This window comes from Cyprinus carpio, chromosome B14 (assembly GCF_018340385.1).
Source record: "Cyprinus carpio isolate SPL01 chromosome B14, ASM1834038v1, whole genome shotgun sequence".
Lineage (NCBI taxonomy): Eukaryota > Metazoa > Chordata > Actinopteri > Cypriniformes > Cyprinidae > Cyprinus > Cyprinus carpio.
In genome coordinates, this window is record NC_056610.1 from 8399167 (window position 1) to 8424874 (window position 25708).

The window sequence follows — 25708 nt, forward strand, 5'->3', positions numbered from 1 at the left end:
ATCAGCTGTTTGGACTCTCATTCTGACGGCACCCATTCACTGCAGAGGATCCATTGGTGAGCAAGTGATGTAATGCTACATTTCTCCAAATCTGTTCCCATGAAGAAACAAACTCATTTACATATTGGATGGCCTGAAGGTTAGTAAATTTTCACTTTTGGGTGAACTATTTTTTTTTAAGAGTGTTTAATGTAAACATTTTTAGTATTATTGTTTTTTCTATAATTTTTTACAGTTTCTATTATCTTTTTAAAATGATTTTTTAATACAAAAATGTATCCACCGATGAACAGATACTAATGCAACATTTCACTTTGAGTCATTTACCTTTTATTCATTACATAATAAAAGTCATCAGTGCTTTATTTTGGAAGAGGTTTCTTGGCAGATTTCTTTCAGTTATGACTGCGGCTACAAGGTTTGTCGCACTTTGGACAATGTGCATGAAAAGACTAAATACGCTCAGATTTTCCATAACTTGATTTTTATTACATAATATTACACAATACTGGTTTCATGACAATAGGTTTTAAAACAACTTTTAAATGAGTGGACATCAGGTAAGAACTGCAGGTCACAGACAGAAGCATACAGAAATAGAAACTTTCCAACGAGAGAACATGTAAAGATTCACTCCTTTTGCAAAATGCAGGATGAAAGTGGAAACAGTGTTAGTTTGTGCATTAATTAACATAGTTAATTAGAAACACAGTGAAGTGAATCCAGTTTTTTTCACAGTTAGACAGAGGTCACGTGGCAGGAGCGGGAGATTCATTCACATTCAGATTCAAATGAGAAAATTGTGTTTCATAGCGCAGATAAACTGATGTTTTAAATCAACAAGTCATATTTTAAAACATATATTTTAATGCTGCATCACTTATTTAAAATCTCTAATTTCTACTGGTTCAAATGTTGTTTTTAAATTCTGCCCAATTTAAATCACGTTAAAGCTCTTTAAACATCTGTAAATTAATACTGAAGCCTTTCAGAATTATTTTTTTTAAACTGAACAATTTAAAGCTAGTTTACTTGGTACAAAAGCAACTGTTAAAAACACAAATATAGAATAGAAACGAATTACAGGTGACAGGTCAAACAAAAGCAGAGCGATACGTGACTATAAACAAACAAGAACGATCATTGCAAATGATTTGACGTTAAAACTTTTGATATTGTAATGTGATATGCAACTATTTATAGGTTAAGAAACTCAAATACATCTGATTAAATGCAGGCATCCGGACTCTTTCATGTGAGTAAAGATCAGAATGAAAAGGCCAAGTCTGTCCTTAAAACAACAGGTTCAATATTTATCTCAATGTACAGGTCTACAATAAGTTTTTTTAAACATTCTAGAACATCAAGTTATGGCTGAGGAATGGAAATGTTACTTTTACTGCATGTTCCAAAATAAACGTTACAGGGCCTCATTTATAAAACAAGCAAAAACGTTAGAAAAAAATATATAATAATTTTACAGAGGGAAAAAAAAATTATGCAAAGAATCTTAAATAATTTAATGCTATAATTTATTTAAGAATGGATTAACTAATTTCAAACATCAATTTTTGTAAATATAATTTTACATATATGTGATTTTTTTTTCAATGCAATAATGCTGAATGTTTTATTTTAATGCTAAATTGTAAATTAATGTGAATGATGCACTGAATTGTATTCAATAATTTACATAATGATTCATTTAATTACATGATGATTTCTTGATTTTTAATTCAGTGCATAAATGTACATAAAAATGTGCAAACATTAAGATATTTTAAATTAAGTTAATGGTATTTATAAGAATGTTTTTTCTAAATTCAAATGTATCAATTTATGTAAACAGAATTTCATATGCATTTTTTTTTTGATGCAACAATTTAATGCATACTGAATGTTTGCTTTTAATTTATACAATGCATAAACACATTTGTAAAACAGTAAATTGATGACTGAATTATGTTCAATAAGTACAAGATTAATTCAACAGTTTACATGATTTCTTGAATGATTCTTTTCAGTTCAGTGCATCAGTTTACATACATTTACAAATGTTGTTTGCATTGTGCACTCAATATAATTTATGAATGTTTCATTTATTTCAAAGTGACCCAATTCAAAAGCCTTTACAAGTAATTTAATTCGCTCTGCTTGAGTTTTTTATGAATGAAGCCCAGTGATTGTACTTGCTTACTCTGGCCTGACAGCAAAAACATTTTTTGGAGAATAAAAGAAACAATTCCTGCTTCACTTGGTAGAGGCCATTATAGCGCTAAATTAATCTGGTGCATTGTTTACATTTTGGATGACGAAGATAAGACAGCGCTGTACCGCTTGTGTAGTTTTCCGGCAATCTGCTAGAACATGATGGTGCTTTCCTCACAAAACACCACAACAAACACATGCAACACCGTCCTCCACCAACTGTACACGTCTGATCAGTAAGGCAATGACCTACTTAGAAACAGTAAAGCTGATTTTTAACACACAGAAACACGGCTTTAAACCAAAGCTAATAATGAACAACTGTTTCCATCTGAGGGGTTAAAGTGAATCTGAGCAGAGCTATGAGGTGGACTCTTCACCGAAAGGACACTTCTTACTGGCAAATACACAGAATATATCCAGCTATAGCACACATGCAAGAAAGCATTAGTGACGTACACTTTTAGTGCGGGATATTTCAACCTGGGACTTGAGACGAGTGTGCAAATCAAATATTTTTAGTGTGACGTTTCATTTGTTGATCTGTTTATATATATATTTAGATTTACGTAGGCCATATCCCATAATCCTCTATTCCAGACCTACTAGCTGATCCCTTCAACCCATCAAAAACCAGATACTAGGGTGAAACTCTCCAGAGGTTACTTGTATAGAAAGCTGCTTGGATGGATTTTAAACACTATTTGTTTGACTATGACACAGAAGTATCAAACTCCTATAGAGAGTAACCGGACATACATACACATATGCTTGTTTTGCATTAGTATGTGTGTGTTTATGTGTTCATGCATGTTTTTATGAGCCTGTCAGTGTGTGTTCAGAGAGAAATCGTGATCGCTTGACGTACTTGTCTGTCTCTCCACGGCTCTCAGTGATTTGCATGCTGTTATTTTGCTCTGGATGTCGTGTTTTTTCTCGAAGTAGTCGACCAGCGATGATTCTGTCAGGAACGATGCTAAAACCTGCTCGAACGTGATGGACCAATCGGCATCCGGCGCGCTGCCCTGCCTCCGATCCACCGTGTCTCCGCTCATGCAGCCAATCAGGACCGTGTCGTCGGCGATGTCCTCGCACTGCAGTGAACCGGCGCTCACTACGGAGTAGGACGAAACGGACGTGTCGTCTTTAGCCTCTTCGTCGGAGCCGGCCGCTGTTGGAGGTGGCGTCTCTAGCTGCGCCTCTGCCAGGGCCTTGGAGACCAGGGACTGTCCTGATCCTCCCTCCCCGGACGAGTCCTCCCTCTCCGGCTGCAGAGTGTCGACTGCTGAGGGCAGCTGGGCTTCAGTTTTCTTGCTGCCATTGTTGGTGAATTTCTTGCCCACTTCTCCGATGCACAGCAGGAGACTCGCCACCGTGGCGATGCCATGATACAGCTCCTGCTCCATGGGATCTTCACTGAACATGTTGTAGAGAGTCTTACACATCTCAATGAACTGCTCCTGTAATTGTATGATTACAAAAATGTGTTTCAGTCTTAATACTAGTGTTCAATAGGTGTTCAAAAACACTTAAGCACTAGGTTGCTAGTTAATAAATGAATCCTGATTTGATATGATTGTAAATACAGTGAATACTGGTCACCTGATTCATCCGAGGCAGATCTTTGATACTCTCTTTCTTTGGCTCTTTTTCTTTGGCCCACATTCTCAAATAATACTTATAGTCCTTTGGCTTCTCTTCTAAAAACGCAAGACAATACCATTAAAACAACAACCGGTTTCCTTAATGGAGTCATCAATTGGCGAGTATTATCACCTTTTCTCTCATCCATGTCTCCGGTCGCTGATGCATCACCTGCCTCCTTCAGCTCCTCACCTGTTATGATATTAATGCTGAATTAATAAACACTAACATCATAGTGACATTTAGCCATTAACCATTTAAAAGTGTCCACCAGAAAGGTTTCATGACGTCAAAACCCATGGTTAAAAAAGAAAAGAGCACCACAAAGGTAAGATAATATCATGTGAAGACCAACAGTGAACCGATACTGACTGGGAAACACCAAAACCCTTAAACACCAGAGAGACAGAAAACACTCGACGTGACAGACACAAACCTGAGGTCACTTCCTGTGCCAGGAAGTCCAGATGAGACAGGAAGGGAGGATCTGGAGTGATCAGATGAGAAAGACAGACAGAAAGAACAAGTAAAAGAAAGAAAGAAAGAAAGAAAGTATTAGTTAAAAGAGAGAAGGGGGAGATATGAAAGACGACAAATGAGGAAAATAAGAATGTAGAAGATTAATAATTAGTTATCATCAGTCATTAAACCTGGACCAAACCATCCACAGGTACATGCAGGGAGATCAGAAAAGTCAAAACATGTTTATTAAAAATAAACTATTCATAAAACTAAAAGAAAGTATTAATAACAATTAAAACATTTTGGAATAAATTGAAAATTCTCTCATATACTGCTTTTCAATTCAAGTGAAGCTCTATTAGCAGCACGACAGTAAATAAAATAAAAAGAAAAACTAGTAGTTTTGGCTTTTAGAGTCAGCATGAAACTTTACGACTGTGCTGTACATTTACTACATAATACCTCAATTTATTTTTAATTATCATCAAACAAGAACCAACTTTAAACCCTTGAAGTGCATGACCATGTTTACTCTCATTGTAAGTGTATTATTATAACCACATTCTGCTTTTTTTGGAAAAAGGAAAAATAACTTTCTGTGGAGCTTAACTTGTATTGAACCTGATATATATCTTAAATGTTGGCTTCAAATGTTGTTTAGGTGGTAAAAGTGTCTCGTACCCTGAGGCGTGTCATCGTCAGTGAAGAACCGTGTGGCCTCCAGCGCGGACTCTGCTTCCTCTGGACACAACGCTCAGAAAGAGAGACGAGAACGATGAAATCAACAAACATACACACACACTCGAAATGACTCGTGCTGTAACACCCTCAAAAATAAACATCTCATTCTTATCTTTTCTACAAATCTTCATCACATACACACAGTCCAAGACAAGTGCTATTTTCTCATTTCAATAAACCTCAAACACACACATAGAGAAGAGTGTTTGCTGAGAGTAGCGATCTGGTTTCCTCTGTTATGGAAATTTGAATTTTGTTAATTTTGCATTGCTTGCATTAATCTCATTTAAGTACATATTTCACAGCATATAACTGTTGAATGTATCTTTTTAAGCATACAATGATCAAGGTAGTATATAGTCCATAGGGACATTGAGTTCTTTAATGTAACTTGTGGACGTAACTGCTTTAGGCTGAAAAACGACATTTAAGGGAAACTGTGTACCAGAGACGTGCAGTTTTGAGAGTAACCAGACATCTACCATGTAATGTGGAGAGATCTACATGTGTTATGGGGTGATGTGCACTGAGTAACATGATTGGCTCAAAGGTCCTAATTTATACTTCAATGTATCTTTTTACATAGTATAAAAAGTGGGCTGTGAGTCTGTGTGTGTGTTATCTATTTGCACACAGACTCAAAGCTGTTTGTAAACATGATCATTCTCTGCATAGAATTCAAGCAAGACAAAGACAAAACTCTGTTTTGTTTTTCATTCTCAGTCTTTACAATTATTTTATTACTTTATTAAATTAGAATTTCCACGACGAGTGACATGATTCCACAGCTGATCGTCCAGGACCTGAGGATGTTAGTTGGCTGATCACCCTAAACCCACAAAGGGTTTAGCCCTAAACCCCAAAAGGCTTCAGGGAAGGGGGGACTGACATCTGAGGGTTTGTGGACCTTCACTGCTGGTTTCTCAACGGATCAGAAAACACGTGCTACAAACGGTGAGACTGATTTTGAAATTCCAACACCCTTGAAAATTTAAAAAATTGGGGTTTTAATTTGACAAATTAAGATCTGGTATTCCTGGGCTTTATTGGCACAAGCCTCCATTGGTCCAAGTCCAAACCACCCCGTAGTTTCACAAGTAAGTGAAACAGGTTCTTAAAGGGGTGGTTGATTGCAATTTCACTTTTTTAACGTTAGTTAGTGTGTAATGTTGCTGTTTGAGCATAAACAATATCTGCAAAGTTGCAGTGCTGAAAGTACAATGCAAACGGAGATATCTTCTTATAAAATTCTGGCAGTTTAATGTCAGTCAGTTAACACAGAGCTGTTGTTAACTGACAAGCTGCGCAAATCCACGTGGATTAATTATCGGCCGATATTTATCGTGCACCCCTACCAAAGACTCTAAGAATTAATCCCAACGTCTAAGAACTGAAACAATTGCTTATGCTCTAATTGGGGACAACAGACTGGCACAAGATAAGACCACATTTCCCTACGGGCAATGCCCAAAGGAAGAATGCAGACTGGAATCATGCCGACAACAAGGCATATCGTCAGGCAGTGGAAACACTGTGTCAACGGATCAAGACTGACTTTCCAGTCAGAGTGAACACCACCAAAATCACACGGAAGAGGCAAAGGACAAAGACTGTCCCAGATTGATCCAGATGTTTGCTTTAACTGTGGGTAGAGTGGACATTGGAAAATTTCACTGTCCGCATTTGATCAATCAAACGGCGGCTGGACCGGAAAAGGAGAAAGCTAAGGCGGACTGACAATGGAGACTTTCACAGTAGAAGCCGGAGAAGGAGGGGGGAGTCGGAAGCAAAGTCCACCAAGCCCACGCAGCACAAACAGATAAGAATGAAACACACACACTAACTCAGCTAACAGCAATGAAGAAAATATGCTTGCTCATAAATGCTTGCTTTAATACATGATCACATATATTTAAATGTGTATTTTTCATGTGAATTGGGTCGAGACAGCAGATGAAAATGTTTAATACAATCCAACACTGTCTGCATACCGATTGTGTTTGCATGGGCTTGCTGTTAAAGCTGTATGCACAGTCTGTGTGACTGATGACAACAATACACTCTTTTCTCTCAGCAGAGGAAGTAGAGACTCAAAGAAGTCCCTAAAACACTTTGGGCCTCTTCTCAGTTTGACGTGGGGCTAATTAAAAATGGTTAACCAGTTCAAATCACTCCAAAGTCTGATTACCAACCCTGTAAACCTCAATGTCCTCTAAAAAGAGAGGCTATTGAAGGTATAGCACCAGCTTTTGAATCATTAAGAGCAGCTGGGGTAATTGTGCCCTGTGAGGATTCTCCTGTGCGTACACCTATTTTCCCTGTTAAAAAGATAAAGAAACTGTAAAACTTCTAAAACATTTGGCTACTGAGGGTCATAAAGCTAGTTTGTCAAAACTGCAGTTTGTAAAAAGGGAGGTGACATTTTTAGCTCATGTCATCACTAAAAAGATGAGAAACGTTTTCTGAGAAACGAAAAGAGGCAACTCAAAAGATTCCAAAGCCTGTCATGAAAAAGCAACTAATGTCATTTTTGGTCACGTGTTCGTTCTGTGGAACATTTGTTTATTATGATATCAAAGAATCACCACTGAGCACTTTGGCTCACGGGAAGGGCTTGCAACCACATGAAAAACGGACCTGGACCCCAGAAGCAGAGAACTGTTACAAACATCACCAACTCCCAGACCCAGAGAGAAATACTGAACAAACTGTTGATAAGAAAATGGGTTCATGACTTTTATTCTGTTACAGGATCATGGGGGAGACCTGTGGCCTATTTTTTTCAAGTAAGCTTGATCAGGTAGCGGCAGGCTTGCCAAAATGACTGAGAGCTGTTGCATCTGCAGAAAAAAGCTATTTTAGCTTTAAGGGAAATTGTGGGGGTCCTCTGATGTGACTTTACTCATGCCACACGCTGTTTCTATGATCCTGTTGGAACAGAAAACATCCCATTCGTCAACTGCCATAAGGCTCAGGTACACTGCAATTTAGTTGGAAATGCCAAACATTACGATTAAAAGATGCACAGTGTTAAATCCTGCTACACTGCTCCCTATGAGGCAGGATGGGGAAAGAACGTGATTGTGTTGCCACATTTAAACAGGTCTGTACACCAAGACCATATTTAAAAGAAACCCACTTAGAAAATGTTGACTTAATTCTGTTCGTTGATGGTTCAGCATCTAGAGACCCAAAAACTGGCCAAAACAGAGCAGGTTACGCTGTAACCACTGCATATGCAACAATAACATCTGGAGCGCTCCCCGCTCTGCACAAGCAGCTGAATTAGTAGCTTTGACGGAGTCTTGCAAAATTGCTGAAGGGTAAACAGTTACAATTTACACAGATTCTCGTTACTCTTTTGGGGTTTGTCATGATTTTGGGGCATTGTGAAAACACAGGAAATTTCTAAAGTCTGATGGTAAGCCTGTTCTAAACCATGATAAAATAGCAGCATTGTTAAAAGCAATTTTGCTACCAAAGTTAGTTGCTATCTGCAAATGTGCTGCACATTCCAAAGGTGATGATTTTGTGTCTTTAGGTAACAAGTGAGTTGATACCATGGTGAAGGACACAGCTACAAGAACAGAGCCTTCTTTTACCTGTGTAACAGTAAACAATGACTCATTCACACTCCCTTCTGATTATCTTACAGCTATGCAAGATTTTGCGACAGGAGAGGAGAATAAACAATGGGTGAAGGCCAAGTGCAAACTGAAAAACAACCTTTGGCTGAGTACTGAAGACAAACCATGCCTGCCAAAAACACTTTTTCCCACACTATGCAAAACTTGTACATGGCCTAGATCACGTGAGTAAGGGGGGAATGTTTGATTTGCTAAATCGATATTGGTTCACAAAGGGATTCACTTCCTTTGCGGACAAGTATAGTCAGTCATGTATGATCTGTGCCACAAGCAATGTGGTCAGAGGGCAAACGATGCCTCAAGCAGCACACCCACTTCCAAATCAGCCATTCGATCATATAATGCTCGAGTGACAATGGCACACCTTTTGCAAATGAAGCCATCACTCAGGTGGCACATTAAAGAACAAATTAAAGAAGTGTTTTGAGTAGACAGCTCTGTCTTGGGTAAAAGCACTCCCCATTGTGTTAATATATTTGAGAATGAGAAAAAGAACAAAGTCTAACTTGAGTCCATTTGAAATTCTGTTTGGCAGGCCAACTTCCATTGGAGTAGAGCCAGAACCACGACCACTGCCCTCTACAGCCTTGTGTGAAGATGACATGCTAAACTATTGTTGAAAGTTGTCTCTTGTTCTCTCTCATATCTCAGCAGGTCAAGGACGCTCTGCCCATGCCAGCTGAAGGAGTCTTGCATGATATCAGGCCTGGCGATTTCGTGGTAATCAAGGACTTGAGGTGGAAACACTGGAAATCTAAGAGGTGGAACGGTCCGTTCCAGGTCCTGCTGATAACATACTGCAGTAAAAGTGGCAGAGAGAGCTACGTGGGTGCACACAAGTCACTGCAAGAAGGTTCCAGCGCCACCAGAGGGCGACAGATCAGTAAAGTGATTGACCAGCTGCCCTGTGCAACATCACTGTGTGGGAGTGATCTGAGGTCAGTACGGGCCAATGGATGACAGCGAAGGACTTAAGATGTTAGGAAACATACCATCCGACCACTGCAGAGAAACTACATGACTAACTCAACAAGTGACGCAACAAGAAACATGTCCAACAACTAACTTACCAACATCAATTTTACACAAATAGCACAAACAAAATACCTTATTGGCTGGTATTGGCATAAGGTACCAGTGTGCTGGAAGACTGCTATTGGCTGTGTAAATGTGTATTCACTACCCAGGAATTAGACAGGCACATGTGCCATGGTGGAGCTGTAAGGGGGAATGTTAGTAGTCAAGGTACCTGAAACACCTTGTCTGACAAGAGTCAAGAGAGAGATCGAAAAGAAAGTGTCCCCACTGAAAGATCGAGGAGAACAACCAAGTTGGGCAAGAGACAATTATGTTCCAAGGGAACACAGGCTGTGGAACGGAGTGGAGAAGTTCTTCCATGCTGTAATCATGTCACTTGGTGTAATCTTGCTGCAGATAGAGGTTGAGATTTCGAGATTTGAATCGATAAGTTTCATCAACACTACTAAGGTGATGGAAGGCATCAAGGAGGAACTACAAGGGTTGAAGCTGACAGCGCTTCAAAACCGACTTGTCCTGGATCAGCTCACCGCATCTCCTGGGGTGGGTGGGAACTGTATTCAAAACATGACTAATGCAATTAACAGGTTGACAGCTAGAGAAATAAATACCTATGATGACTGGGGATGGAATTGGTTTAAGGGTTTATGGCAGAGAGCAGAATACATTGAGTTAATTGCCATCTCAGCACTCAGGGTATATACAGGAATCATGGAGTTAAATTTAATACCTTTTAAGACCCTTTTTAAGACTCTTCCCATACATTTTAAGACCTCATCGCTACTCCAACTTTTAACCGGTTACATCGGTGGCACTTTAACTTACATTTACTATACAGTATATTGATTGTGAGACAGCACAACTAAACAGACCTACTTTGTGATATTCAAAAGATGTATTTGTAACATCAGCTCTTATTACTCACTGCAAATCATAGCTGTTTTGTGGAACTCTTCTCATGACAAACATCTGACTGATCAGACAGTTTACCTGTGATTACGGAGTGCTTGATTTGATAGTGTCAGTACTGCACCTGATCAAGTATGAATGATCATGGTAAAATAATGATCACAATTATTACATCCTTTTAATTGTGCATCCCAAGCCCATGCCAGTAATTTAAAAAAAAAAAAAAAACAACCCAAAGTTGCGCAATTACCATGTCCCAAATATAAAAGTAATTTCCGTCCCTAAAAAACATATTTTACAGTCACTGTTATGCACATTCATCATAAACACAGCTCAAATGCTTCCTACTAGTGTGGCCCAAAACATTTAGCCCAGTTTTATTACAAGTAGAATGCAAAATGTTTCAGTGCAAGCATTACAACCAAATGTAATTTATGCAATATTTCAAACCTTTAACCCACTGGGAAAAAAAAATCAACCCAATGCAACAGTTTAAAAGCAGGCAAATTTCGTGGAAAATAAAACAGCAACAACAACCCTGCATCCAACACGAGCTGCAGAAGTCAGATTGACTGATCACGGGTCAAAAGTAAGAGAGATGACTGACGAGATGTTGGAGGATTTGGTCCTCAACAGATAGCGAGCTCATTGACAAATATAGATGTGCTCCCTTTACAAAGTACGCTCGCGATCGCGAAATCGAAAGTGAACTGCCAGCGCTTATTTCTAAAGGGATTTAATTACCCCACAGACTGATAGCGGCGCCCTGATGCGCGAAAATTAAATATAATATTAGAATGTTTGCGGGAGCGGATTCAAAAATCGTGGGAGCAGATGGGAGCATGCGGTTATGGTCAGAAATTCAGCGAGAGCGGGATCAACAAGTCCCGCGCTATCACGCAGCAGCGCATTCAGTCAGTGAGCGACATAACAGACGGCGTCAAATCTTGCAGGATTCCATAAATAAACTACACAGAACCCCACTATTCGGACAAATATACATAATGAAAAGATGACACAAAATTTAATACTTTGGTAAATGGCATTTAAGACTTTTTAATACTTTTTAAAGGCCTTAATTTTCTCTAAATTGATTTATCAACTTTTAATACTTTTTAAGACCCCGCGGACACCCTGGCACTGGCTATGATTTTATTTTTGCTGTGTATGTGGCCTTGTTTAGGGGGAATGATTAGAAGAGCTGTAAATTCAACCATGAAATCTTAAGTAGTTCATCAGATGGTAATGTACAATGTCTTGTGTGAAAGTAAGAATAATGTGAGTGTTTCTGATGAAGACGGTAAGGCCAATGAGATGCTAAAATCTGACACCTGCAGCAGCTCTACAGAAGAATAGTAGCATTACATGCTGTAGAATAAAGAGGATCTAAAGTGTTACGAGATGATGCAACCCGAAAGAAAGATAAGAAAGTTTCTTCTGTTTGAATATCACAATAAGATTTTTTAAATATAAGAGTTATTGTTTTCTTTATAGCTTGCTTATATGTTAGGAATGACTATGTTCCATAAAAAACAATGCAAATGCTTTTTTCACCCTTATGAGAGTGATATATATATATATATATATATATATATATATATATATATATATATATATATATATATATATATATATATATATATTTATATATATATATATTTATATATATATAGTCCATAGGGACATTGAGTTCTTTTATGTAACTTGTGGACGTAACTGCTTTCGGCTGAAAAACGACATTTAAGGGAAACTGTGTACCAGAGACAGTCAGTTTTGAGAGTAACCAGACATCTACCATGTAATGTGGAGAGATGTACATGTGTTATGGGGTGATGTGCACTGAGTAACATGATTGGCTCAAAGGTCCTAATCTATCCTTCAATGTATCTTTATGTATCTTTTCATTCTTAGCCTTTACAATTATTTTATTACTTTATTAAATTAGATTTTCCACGACACCTCACTGTGCTTGTGTTTGTTGTTCACAAGTGTCGTTCACACACAGTTCCTAAATCCAAATAAAAACACTAATAATGTTCCTCAAAAACCTACTTTGTTTTTCTCTTTCTGCTTACACTGTTACACTCTTTCCGTGGCCAGGTTAATAAAGACTTTATGACTGTAAACATACCAGGAGGCAGGTGGAGTTTGTAGAGAAGTTTGAGTTTTTCCGTCATATCGCCATGATACATTCCACCTGAGAGACAACACAAACCAAAAACTGCCATGATGAAGATGTCAAGAAGCTTAGAAGAGATACACAAGTTGTTTCTTTGATTTACTGTGAGTTGTTACACAATACATGCAGACTTACTTACAGTTAATTATCCCTCAATAATTTGACATTCTATTTTTATAAATATATTGCTAGAATATTTTTCCACCAAACAGTGTTGCAAAGTAGATTCAAATTTTTTAATATAAGAACTAAAACAGCAAAAATCAATTTTTCACAGTTTGTAGACAGAAACAGAATGGTATTTCATCATTTTCATTCAAATCCACTGATATAACAATAATACACAGCAATATTTACATTTACCAAAACATAATATACACTATCGTTCATATTTTGTGAGTAGTCTTTTTTTTTTTTAGACATTAATGCTTTTCTGCAATAAATTAATGCATTACATAAAGACATGGCGATAATGTTACAAAACTATCTGTTGGTTGTTCTAACTGAAATAAATGCTATTGTTTTGAATCTTCTATTCATTAAATTCTGAAAAAAGCATAAAAAAATATGAAGTAACGCAACAGTTTTCAACAATGATAATAAAAAAGCAGTATCTGCCGATCCGATCACCGATACCGATCTTTTTAAAGCCTTCTTTTTACCATGTAGAATTATTTACAGTGATGATCCAATCATGATTTTTAGGCATTTATTCATGGCCTGAATTTCATTTCTGAAAATTAATTCTTCTCTTAGGTGACTCTTGTGAGAGGATTTTGAGGAGGGGGACATATTTTCAAAAATATATATTTATCTCACCTAAATGTTTGATGCACTGTATTTTTGTTTTTACAGTAGTGTAATTGTTGCACATTAGCTTACAGAGTGCAAGCCTGATTATGTGAGCTGTATGTGAGTGCGTATGTAGTCCATGTGTGGTACAGAAGCAGCACGGACTGTGCTTTCACACAGGAGTCTGCTCCTGATTCACAACACAACACAGTACAGTAATACAATCTTTCACCAATTATTCAATACTTTTTACTTTGGCATTTACTTTTAGATTTATAAAGTTGCTAAAGGAAAATATTTAAACTACTTTTCTTTTGTTATCACAAACATTCTAAATTAAAACTTACCACTGACAGAAACAGTCAGCTCTACTGCCTTTACTTTTGTATTTAAATCTTTATTACTAACAATCCTGCAGTTCATAAAGAACTTTAAGGACTTTAAAATTATTGCCTTGTTTATATAAAAGTGCTCTTTTCTTTTAAACCTAGCCAAAAAACCATAGCCTATATGTTGGCTGTGAAACACAGTAGACTTTATTTATATGCATTTATGGTGTAATTACTACATTTCCTTGTCAATGCATGTTCATATTTACCACAAACAATGATCTGTTACTTTAATTCAGGGCGTGCAGCACAGCAAAAAAATAGACTTGGTGCGGAAACGATCCCTGCACTGCTGCCGATGCACCACTCCTAAACGCACTGCAGGACCGCAACCGTGTGTACAGTGTGAACGCTTTAATCCATTAACATGAGCGAGGAACAATACGCACCACATACGCACTGCAAACGGAGTAATGTGAACCTGGCATTATGTGTGCACATGAGCGCACAGTCTCCAGGAAAGCGTGTGAGCGTTGAATGGTTTAAAAACTGGCAAGAAAAAAAAAAAAAAAAAAAAGCAATTTATAAACTTTAGTGACGATGCGACACTGCCTTGACAGTGCAAGTGACAATTTCTGTGTCAACTGTGTATCTCACTTATAAGTGCAGACTTGATGTGATTTGAAGCCATTTGCATTTTGAGAGAGAAAGATAGCGCACGGTGATTCACTCACGCTGTTTGTGCAATTATGTCTCTCAGAAACTTTTTCAAATTACTTCATCAGTTATTTAATGATGAAATATGAATTGTACCTCACCTAAAGCATTATAATTATTTCACCCATGCCGGACAGAGACTGAGACCGTGCCGCTGCATGTCATGCCAAACCTCATCATCAGCTTGAGATCGCTTTTATGAGATCGGCCTTTTTAGAGACCGCTGATCATCATCCCAAAGCGATTATCGGCCGATTGTGATCGGTAGCGATCAATCGGAGCACCCCTATAAAAATTGTTTCTTGCGAAGCAAATCAGCATATTAGAATGATTTCTGAAGGGTCATGTGACACTGAAGACTGGAGTAATGATGCTGAAAATTCAGCTTTGATCACAGGAATAAAGTAAATTTTAACACAGAAAATTATTATTTTAAATTATAACAATATTTTACAATATAACTGTATTTTTGATCAAATAACTGTAGCCTTGGTGAGAAATAGGAGTCTTCTTTCAAAAAAAAAAAAAATCTCCCAAACTTTTGATTGGTAGTGTATATTGATCATGCAAATGAATCTCTGAATCAATTCACTGAAAATGACACTTTGAACTGATTCATAAAAAAATTATTCAAACTTACCAACTTGAATGCTATCAAAATATAATTTAACACTTTTATTCTCACAAGTTGCAAGACAAAGTTTTATGAAATAAGTCCAAGGATGCAATAAAATAAAATTTTATATAATTTATTGTGAATACTCAATATGTGAGCATGATATTAATGATTATTTACAAATCAGCCAAATTTGTTTTGAATCTCGCTGACAGGTGTTTGTTTTTAATTCGGTCTTCTTTTGTGTGTGATATTATAACTTCAACCACGCAGAACACTTTCAGAATATATTGAGTATGAAAAAAATCTCTTTTTTTGCCAGATGACGCGTTTTAGAATTCTATGGAGAGGCTTTTGAGGTCTAAGATTGTTGAGCTTTTATCTGAATCAGAAACAGCTTTCACATGAATCAAACTCTGACTCTATCAATCTACAAGCTGTGGTGTAACACGTCCACTCACTGAGTCCGGTGACAAACTCTTTGAAGTTGATGAGAGAGTCTTTGTTTTGGTCGAGCAGGCGGAAGAGTCGGCTGGAGAGCGTGTTGGTGTGAAGGCCGCAGCTCCAGGGCGCCAGAGCGGAGAAGAGCTGAACGAACTGACCGCAGTCAATGTGGTACTGCTCCAGATACGGCAGACTCGGGTCATGCCGCTCCGCCGCGGTGCTGCTCGCACCCCAGTAACAACTCATGATGTGCTTCGCCTGGGACAGACACACATATACACTAACATTCACACAATTACACACACAATAACTAGAGCTGGAGGACAGGGAGGACAGGGTTACCACAAATGCATGCAACTCCACAATTACTCAGTGAGAATGAGAAGCACCTTTCTGTAAACTATTAAATCACTGGTTCATTAAAAAACAAGCATTACTACATGTTGACTTAATATATAGATCATTTCAGTTAAATTTCTATCTAAAATAATAAAAATAAAGATCTAAAATAACCTGTAATGTGATGAATTTTGGCAGTACTGCCTAATTATAACATACATAAATACACAGACAGCAAGTAGTTTCTTTAGCTTAAAAAAAACATTAATTTGGAAGAACACAGATCAGATAAAATAATTTACAAAAAATTAATAAATAAAAATAAACAGATAAAATAAATAAATGATATCTTGTTTAAAAAATACATTACTTTTTTGTAATATTAATGTTAATAATATTGTTCATCACAATATTATTAATATTATAATATTAACATTTATCATTTAATAAATAATGGTCGTATACAAACATAACAACAGCTAGTGGTTTCTTCAGTTAAAAATGAGCATTAAGGTGTTAAAACACATTTAAACAAAATAAATAATATAATAAATAAACATAAAAACAAACAATATTATTATTATTACTATTTAATTAATTAATGCTGAGTTCACACATTTATCTTACCTTAAAAAGAACATACAGTTCTTCCAACTCCTCAATAGTGAAGGCAGACTCTGTCATGATCGCTCTCACCTGAATATCACACAATACAGACATGATCACATGTGGAGATTAAAAAAAAATTATAAATAAGACTTTTTGCATACACACTTACCACACTCCTCTTGGCTGTGTCTTCTAGTGACTGTATGACCTTTAACCTTTGTTTGAACCTCATCTGCTCGATGACGTCGGCACGCAGGCTACCAAATCTATAATTAGATGAAGACAACGTACGAAGTTAATAAGGAGGATCGTATTGGCATTGGTGCTCGTCTAGGTCCCTCTTGCTCCGCCCCCTCACCTCATAGGACGCTTTAATGAGCTCAAAGACGTCAATCTCAGGTGGAGGGTTGATGCCACTGGTCAACAGGGCATGAAGGTGCGGAATGGGCGGAGAAACGGTCAGCTTATTTACAACATTATCCAAATATCTGCAGGATCCAGAAACAGAACAAACCTTATTTAGTGCATCTTCACAAGCCTCAGACAGTAGAAAAGGGATAATAAAACGTAACCCTGTAAAGCCTAAAGTTTGCATTATGGCTCAGATAGTAGAATACAGTGTGAATTTTCTTAAAAAAAAAACTAATTCTTACTAACAGGCCCAAAATGAGCAATAATCATTACATTTGGTGCATATGCTGATATTTATAAAACGTAAGATGAAATTCTGATAATTGTCAATCTTTATAACATTATAGCAGATACTTGCATAAACTTATATACATATCAGTCACTCTGCATATCCAATAATATGCCTTAGTAAGATGATATAAATGCTTGATAATCAAAACATATTATGCAATGCAATACAATGATTGAGAGATGAACAAATAAATGTTCTTCAAAAGCCTGATCAAAAAAAATCATATTTGATCATACTCACTAATTTTTCTAAAAAAATAAAAAAAAGATGTCTGGATGATCAAGTAAACTGAAGCAACAATATCAAAGTTATTCTTACATTTACTTTATAAAAATCAGTACAGATTTCAAAGCAAAAAGACACGTGAAGCATGAGCTGAAGTTGGACATTTCTACAATTATACATGTAGTAGATTGAGTGCAACAGCAAAGGTTTGATCATTCAGAGACTTATTTGTGAATCAAATATCATACAGTAGGCTTTAGGGTTGAAACTGAATTAAAAAAAAAAAAAACGAATTAATTGCTTTATGCCAATGTGAATGTCTAAAAACTCAAAACTGTTAAATTAACATTGCCTTCATATTGCATTCACAGTCATCTTGTAAACTATGAGCTATATGATGCTGTATTAGCCACACTCACCTGCCCAGAATAGTCATGGCCTCTCCCTCATCTGAACAGGACAGAAGTTGATCCATGTTTGCATGTAGCACAGCTAATGCCACCTGGAGAAGAGTGACACACACCTGTTAGTCACATTTACATACATACATACATACATTTATAAACACACATAAGGGCTGTCAAGCAATTACATGTTTTAATGTTCACATTAATCCATCAAATCTCAGTCACACTGAGAATTTACCTCGAAAAAGATCATTTAAAATCACTGTGTTAAAAAAAAAAAGAAGCATTGAACAAACATTTAAAAAAGTAGTAAAATCTAGCCATAGCACTGTTGTCAGGAGCTATATCTGAAGTGGCATTCAAGGTATATTTACACTGTTTAGTAGTGGCATGAATGGGTTTACACTGCAATTCTAATTGCATTAATAATCCTATGAGATTTAAATGGGCATTAATGTGTATCAAAAATTAAATTAAAAAATTTAATTAAATTATGCTCTAAATATGAATCTATAACTGCCAATAGGTGGCAGCAAGTCACTCTCTTAATGAGCAATTCATTCAGAAATGAATCAAATGACTATCTGTATGAATGAGTCACTGAATCACTGGCTCACTTGATATGTTCACAACCGTGGATTCATCGAGTAACTGAGACACAAAACAGCTCTGTTATGGATTCATCTGGAACTATTTTCATTGTGAAATTGAGCAAAAACAGACAATATTGTGCCTAAATTATAACACAATATGTACCTCTTGTTTACTGAACTGTTATACAAAGACAGTATCACATTCGCATGTAGATATTCGGGAAAACAGCACTCGTGTAATATTGCTACACTATGTCATATGATATAAATATAAGACAAAAACCCATACAGTGGCATTTTTGACCTCATATCTTGAATTTTAGGATCATATATCTGCCAGTGTTTCCCATATCGATTTATTTGTGGCAGCCTGCCACATTATTAACATTGACCGCCACAAACAGATTTCCCGTTAAAATTTTTTACTACTTAAAATGGGTATAGAGCTGAAATTGACACGTTGACTGGCTCAGCATGTCTCTCTCATCACAGTGTTTCTCAAAATGTGTTCCTGTATTTTTTCGTATCATTATACACTTAACTATCAGCTGTGTTTTCTTGCTCTCTTCCCTCTAACAGCGAGTTTATGCACAACGCAGTGTGATGAGAAAAAGTATAAATATGTTGTCCAACAAAATACACATTTAATGACATATTTTTACTTCTAACTCACTTCATAACGTCAGTCGAGTGTTTGAAATAGCTTCCTTTTGTGCTCTGATGTGTCTCCTTATCATAAGAATCATTATTTTACAGTATTCTATACTGTAATAAAGGCTATGTCAATTACCATTACATTATAAATGGACTTTATTCTTATATTGCTGTGGTTGTGTGTTTATTGTCTTCATGTTTAGTCAGTTCCAGCGTTTCTATCTTCTCTGAGTTACAGCAATAGCTGGATGCCTTTGTCCATATTAGGGATTTCCTGAAACGTTTTTTGGGTAAAAATACGAAAAATAATTATTAATTATTAATTAAAAGGATTTCATTAATGTAAAAATATCCCTCACTGTCATGTTTTAACCATGATATATTTATCTTTCAATAAAAATTTTATGCAATCAAAGTTGTCGTAGTTTTACGCCATAGAATCATAAATGATATCGAATAGCGATCATTTTTTCATCATATCGAAGTTATAAATGCCAGTGAAATTGCCACCACAAATAGAGTGCAAGTCTGTGGGAAACACTGACCGCATTCTATACATCACGCAGTCTGTCGTTTTACATCATGTCCATCAGCAACTGCATGCAATGTAACATGGCTTACAGGTCCGGGTTGTTATTTTTCCATAAGTAATCAGACCTTATTAACATTTGCAGTTGGCATGCTGTGAATATTTTGTAGGCAAAATTGTCCAAGACTTAGAACCCTCAGAAACTTCACCAGTATGTGATGCAGCATTTGATGATCCTCACCTGGAAAATGACTTTAATGCCTTCGTAGAAGAAGCAGTCGACCAGCAGCACTGCGCTGTCGAAAGGCATGACGGACAGGAAGAGTGTGAGAAACCAGGACAGAGAGATGGTGGAGATGACGCCCAAATCCTGCATGTGCTCGTACAAGAGCGGCAAACACTCGCGGGTCAGCTCCTCAAACACACCCTGATCCACCAGCGCTCCTGACACGGATCAGAAAACACCGGTGAGCAGAAAGATACATCTGGCTGGTAACGACTTTCATTGTGTGTTTATATTTGTGTGACTGACCTACAACTCTAGTGTTGTAATAGTCGGGCAGCATCCGTTCACACAGCGCCACAAGCAGCCAGAAGGCCTCCTCTTCAGTACAATACAACAACAACACGGACGTAACAATGTTCATCGCCTGGAGAGAGAGAGAGAGAGATGAAGCAGAACCATGTTAAACAGCAGCTCTCATATGACTTCTCCACAGACAGACACTGCGCCACAGAACAGCTGGTCTCAAACCAGGAAGTGCTCAAGTCTGAGATAATGTGCTTATATAATGTACTTTACATGCACAGACTGCAAAACACCATCAATATGCATTCTTTTGATGTTATGTTATGATCTCAAAACTAAATGTCATCAAAAAAATAAAAATAAAAAAAATGTCCCCACAAGAAAAGTAAAACCTGAAATTTTTGACATTGTGGGGACTAACCTGCGGTCCTCACATGGGGAAATTAAAAAAAAAAATAGTAAATGATGTTTATCTGAAAATGTAACAATGCAAACAGGTTTTCTGTAAAGAGTAGGTTTAGGGTATAAAAATATAATTTGGTCAGTATAAAAGTAAAAGAAGTCTATGGAAAGTCCCCACAATTCACAGAAACAAACATGTGTGTGTGCGTACCTGGCAGTATCCGATGTTGGGGTTTCTGTAAGCGTAGGCGGTCAGGACGCGTCTCAGGGCAGCGATGCCCATCTCGTTCTGGAAGGCGTGATGTTCAGGCATGGAGCGGTGCAGGTCTCTCTCGATCTCCTCTGTCGCTAGAGTATATTTACCAATCGCCTGCTCAACCAAACTGGCATAGTAACCCGGGTGTGTGGCCATCTCGTTCTGAGCACCTGAAAAATGGGACAAATAACAGGTTTTAAGTCATGTGATCGTAATAATGAGCTGAGCAGCTCCATAACAACAGCTGACAGTCTGTTTTTCTCTGACAGCGTGTGAGATCTCACACTGATGTGTAAACATGACGGTCGGACACACGGGCAGCAGAAGTCAACACACACACACACACACACACACACACACGTGGATAAGCATGATAATACTCATGTTAACTGTGCACAGTACGCAAATGTTCATTAATGCATTGCATACCCAAATAATGTACTGCGTATGCCAAAATATATAGGATATAAACATGTCAGAACACTGCATCCCATAATGCAACATGGTTTGACTTGACCTGACCGTTTTTTTAATGGTGAAAGGCTAACATGTTAAGGGACTGCAGATGAAAATATTGCCTAACTCTGGCTAACTATTTTCTAAATCTGGTAAAATCATGTGACTGGAATGTAGTACCAGTCTTGTCATTGATAGTTAAAAAAAGAAAATTAATTTGACATTCCTAAAACTTAAAAAAACAGAAAGAGTTAAACAGAAAAAAGTTGCTTACGTGCTAATAAAAATTACCTATCAAAATAAAATAAAAAAAAGTGTCATGTGTTCTTGGTGAGCAGCGCCCCCTGGTGTTTGTAGAACTCATTACCTGAGAACAGCAGCCACAGTTCTCCTCTCAAACTCTCTGGTATCCCGTTCAGAACCAGCTCCCTGGTCTTAGATGTGCGGTACATACAAACTCCACGGCCAAACTCAAAGAAGTGGATGTTCCATGACTCCTCTTTCATCTTCTCTCTCGTCTGGAGGAGCAGAAAGAGGAAGGTCAAAACATAACAGAGCAACAAGTTTGTCTGTTCGAAGATTTCATTCTATTTCTGTGAAAATTTATTTCAAATAATATTAAAAATATATATATTTTAGTTTTAGTTAAAAATAAAGTTGGTTTGTGTCAGTAATTATTATTATTTTTTTAATTTATTCAGCATGAATGCACTAAATTGATCAAAAGTGAAAAAGATATTTTAATAGTCCTTTTGTACTTTCTATTTATAAAAGATTGTAGTGCATTTAGCTGGGTAATAAGCAGATCAAATTATTTTAAAATCATTTTACGCATATTTGTTTTAACCACTTCACATGAGGGCTGATGGATGTGAGAGGGGTGTGTCTCACCACTTTGGGCCCCAGCTCCTCCGGGACGTCCTGCTGGTAGATTTGCAGTAGACCCTTCTTGGCAGTGGGCAGACTGGGGCTGTAGTGTTGGTTTTGGGGCATCTCTCCGAGCCCCAGGACAGGAGGGGACGGGGGCAGAGAGGGTGGTGTACTCGGGCTGGGATTCTCCTGGAAGCAATGACAAATGTGTAAAAATGAGTTATGCTTCAATGGGGCAAATGTCTTTAATCGTAAATAAGTAGATACTCTAGTTAACAAGTTTAAGGTCAGTAAGATTTCTGTTTTTGAAGTAAATGAATACTTTTATTCAGCAAGTATACATTAAATTGATCAAAAGTGACAGTAAAGACATTTATAATATTACAAAAGATTTCCATTGCAGATAAATGTTGTTCTTTTGAAGTCTTTAATCATTACAGAATGCTGAAAGAAAAAGAAAAACACAGTTTCCAGAAAAATATGAAGCTGCACAACTGTTTTCAACACTGATAATAATCAGAAATGTTTCTCGAGCAGCAAATCAGCATATCAGAATGATTTCTGAAGAATCATGTGACACTGAAGGAGTAATGATGCTGAAAATTCAGCTTTGATCTGAGGAATAAATTACATTTTACAATGTATTCACATAGAAAACAATTATTTTAATATTTGTATTATTATTAATAATATAATATTAATAATTATTATAATAAAACAATTATTAACATTTCACAATATTACTGTTTTTACTGTATTTTTATAATCAAATACATGCCATGGTGAGCAAAAGAGACTTCGTTCAAAAACATTTTAAAAATCTTACCAACCCAAAACTTTTGATCGAGAGTGAAATCGATGAAATACTGTACTATTTTGATAGATTCTGACTCACAGATTGAGTGCTAAGGGCACATGGCCTGTCAGGCGTGCGCTGCAGGAAGTCAGAGATGCGCTGTACAAGGAAGTCACGGTCTTTGAGGTTAGCAAACAGGAAGGTCATCTTGTTTTTAGTGCTGATCGACAGTGGACTCGGCAAAACACTGCTGCTGTCCGCTTTCTCCACTATAGTCACCTACAGAGAGAGAATGAGAGAGGAAGTGTGCGTCAAGCTGTTCTAACTATATGTGTGTGTGTGTGTGTGTGTGTGTGTGTGTTAGTGCTGTCAAATGATTAATCGCGATTAATCGCATTCAAAATAAAAGTTTTTGTTTACCAAGTGAAATGTCTGCCAAGTGTGCTACTCATCTTTGTCAACCTGGCAACCACGTGCACACACTCTCTCTCCAGTGTGGATAAATTTACATATTAACACACACACACACACACACACACACACACACACACACACACACACACACACAAATGAGTTTTTCACTTTAAATCAGATGCCATATAGCAAATAAAAAAAACCATAAAATTTAAAAAATAACATAATATAAATAGTCAACATACAGTATATAAATTATAAAATAAAAAAGAAAGGAAGAAAGAATTTACAGGGTATCTGCAGGATTTTTTTAATAATATTTAAGGCTTTTTACCCTGCATAAATAAAATAAATAATGTATGAGTGGGGTAGAGCAATGTCTATGGTAACATATTACCATAATATTGCTTCAAAAAACATGATTTGCAGTTCAAATACAGGTTTTCACAAATAGAAAGAGTTGTTTAAAAGGACAAACCTCAAATTGACAAGCCTCAGCCTTTAAAATATATTTTGAAATAAAGGAGGAACAGGTCAAGAGTATAAAGAATTTTCATTTTCAATAAGCCTGTCTGCTGTTTTTGTTTAGAACAAAAAGCTAATGTGTCTATATATCCCTTCAAAAATCGAAAAAAATTAAAAATAAATAAAATCAGACAGTAAGATGCGTGTGGTTTAAAATAATTCTTTACTCTTTTGACTCGTCCCTTTTCTTTTTTTAAAAAATAGTTTAAAGGGGTCATATGATGCGATTTCAAGTTTTCCTTTCTATTTGGAGTGTTACAAGCTGTTCGTGAATAGATAAGATCCCTAAAGTTGCAAAGACTAAAGTTTCAAACCCAAAGAGAGTTAAGACTCGTCCACGTCCTCCTAAAACCCACGTTGGTTTAACCCCAACCCTAAAATCCACAAACACATACAATTACACAAAATAATGTAAATCTTACCAATATCATCTAAGCCCTTTAAACATTTTATTACACCAAATAATGTTCTTTTTACCAATATAATCCAATCAAATTAAAAAATATAAGGCTATGAAAACACTACGATTAAATTCAATCATTTAAAACAATTACAAAAACCTAAACAAACTATACACAAATTAGACTTGTGCCGGTATGTTGAAAAGTACGTTAAAATAATGTGTTTTTTAACCTCTAAACCTGTATGTAATTAGACTTGTGCTATTCGGTAATGCGATAATATCGCGGTAATGAATATGCACGATAACCGTGGGCACTTCCAAACCGGAATATTTATATATTACAAATATGAATTTGAAATGCATTTTAAGAATACTTTCCCCTCAAACTGTCAAAACTGCGTTTTTGGAACTGCTTGGATACAGTGAACTCTGATGTAAACAAGCACGCAAGAAGCTTTATCACGTGAGAGATGCGCTCGAATGAACGCACATTCACTCTCTGACAGCAGATGGCGCTAAACTGCAGAAACTTCAGCCCTTACCCTGGAAAACCCCATAAATAAAAGCAGTGCTACTTTCTAAAACATTTAAATAATATAAAATAATATATATATATTTCCATAAATTTTTTCCATTTTAATCTGGACTATAACATGTCCTAGATATTGTTTGAAAGTGTTTTGATTCTTTATTGTTCATTAACTCCTTACATGTGCTTCATTATTAACAAAACTGCTCTGATAAAATTCTTCTGAACATCAGGGGTCTTAGGTATTCCAATGTCAATACACATTGTTACAATTGACAGTTCAAACTGTGTTATTTATAATGACAACATGAGCTAAGTCTTGTATTTTTTAACAAAGATTATAACTTCTGAGCGGTAGCTAGCTGTTTTGAATTTTAATGCATTAAAAGGTTAACTAATTTTGTCTAGTGATACCTATGGGTCTTTAAAGTTCTTTTTGCACTTTAATCGGTGTAAAATTTTTAACTTTAAATATATTTTTTGTATTGCTTTATTGCATTTAAATGTTCAATTTTTTGTTATAAGAAAAAAGTTATTTTACCTGTTCACTGTACTTATGACCCACTTTTTTAAAACTTAACTTCAATACCGTGATAAAACACATAATAAATAAAAACATGATCAATTAATCGCAACATGAAAATTTGATATCGGCATATCCCTAATGTATATAAATATATTTTTCTGAAATATATAAATGCATGTGTGTACTTATATATCCATAATAAATATACACAGTACAC

At 36.5% G+C, this 25708-nt stretch overlaps 1 protein-coding gene and 1 long non-coding RNA gene across 3 annotated transcripts in view; one reads left to right on the forward strand and one right to left on the reverse strand.

Annotated features, from left to right (window-relative positions):
- Positions 1-316: 316 nt before the first annotated feature.
- LOC109075001 (TBC1 domain family member 9B-like) overlaps positions 317-25708 on the reverse strand; it is a 31528-nt gene continuing 6136 nt past the window's right edge. Inside the window, exons 7-23 of the mRNA XM_042737944.1 lie at positions 23194-23373; positions 22320-22487; positions 21796-21946; positions 20928-21142; positions 20318-20435; positions 20027-20229; positions 18022-18104; positions 17033-17162; positions 16844-16942; positions 16693-16761; positions 15744-15984; positions 12781-12846; positions 4996-5067; positions 4289-4339; positions 3985-4044; positions 3811-3908; positions 317-3668 (exon numbers count right to left, since the gene is read on the reverse strand). Of these exons, the coding sequence (XP_042593878.1) occupies positions 3036-3668; positions 3811-3908; positions 3985-4044; positions 4289-4339; positions 4996-5067; positions 12781-12846; positions 15744-15984; positions 16693-16761; positions 16844-16942; positions 17033-17162; positions 18022-18104; positions 20027-20229; positions 20318-20435; positions 20928-21142; positions 21796-21946; positions 22320-22487; positions 23194-23373 (2637 nt within the window). The 3' untranslated portion in view covers positions 317-3035. The remainder of the gene's footprint in view (positions 3669-3810; positions 3909-3984; positions 4045-4288; positions 4340-4995; positions 5068-12780; positions 12847-15743; positions 15985-16692; positions 16762-16843; positions 16943-17032; positions 17163-18021; positions 18105-20026; positions 20230-20317; positions 20436-20927; positions 21143-21795; positions 21947-22319; positions 22488-23193; positions 23374-25708) is intronic.
- On the forward strand, positions 7390-9547 carry LOC109075002. 2 transcript variants are annotated; one of them, XR_002015124.2, is made up of 2 exons: positions 7390-8866; positions 9354-9547. It is a non-coding gene; the product is annotated as an uncharacterized LOC109075002 (long non-coding RNA). The 2 variants fall into 2 exon arrangements; XR_006156416.1 differs by having other exon boundaries at positions 9357-9547.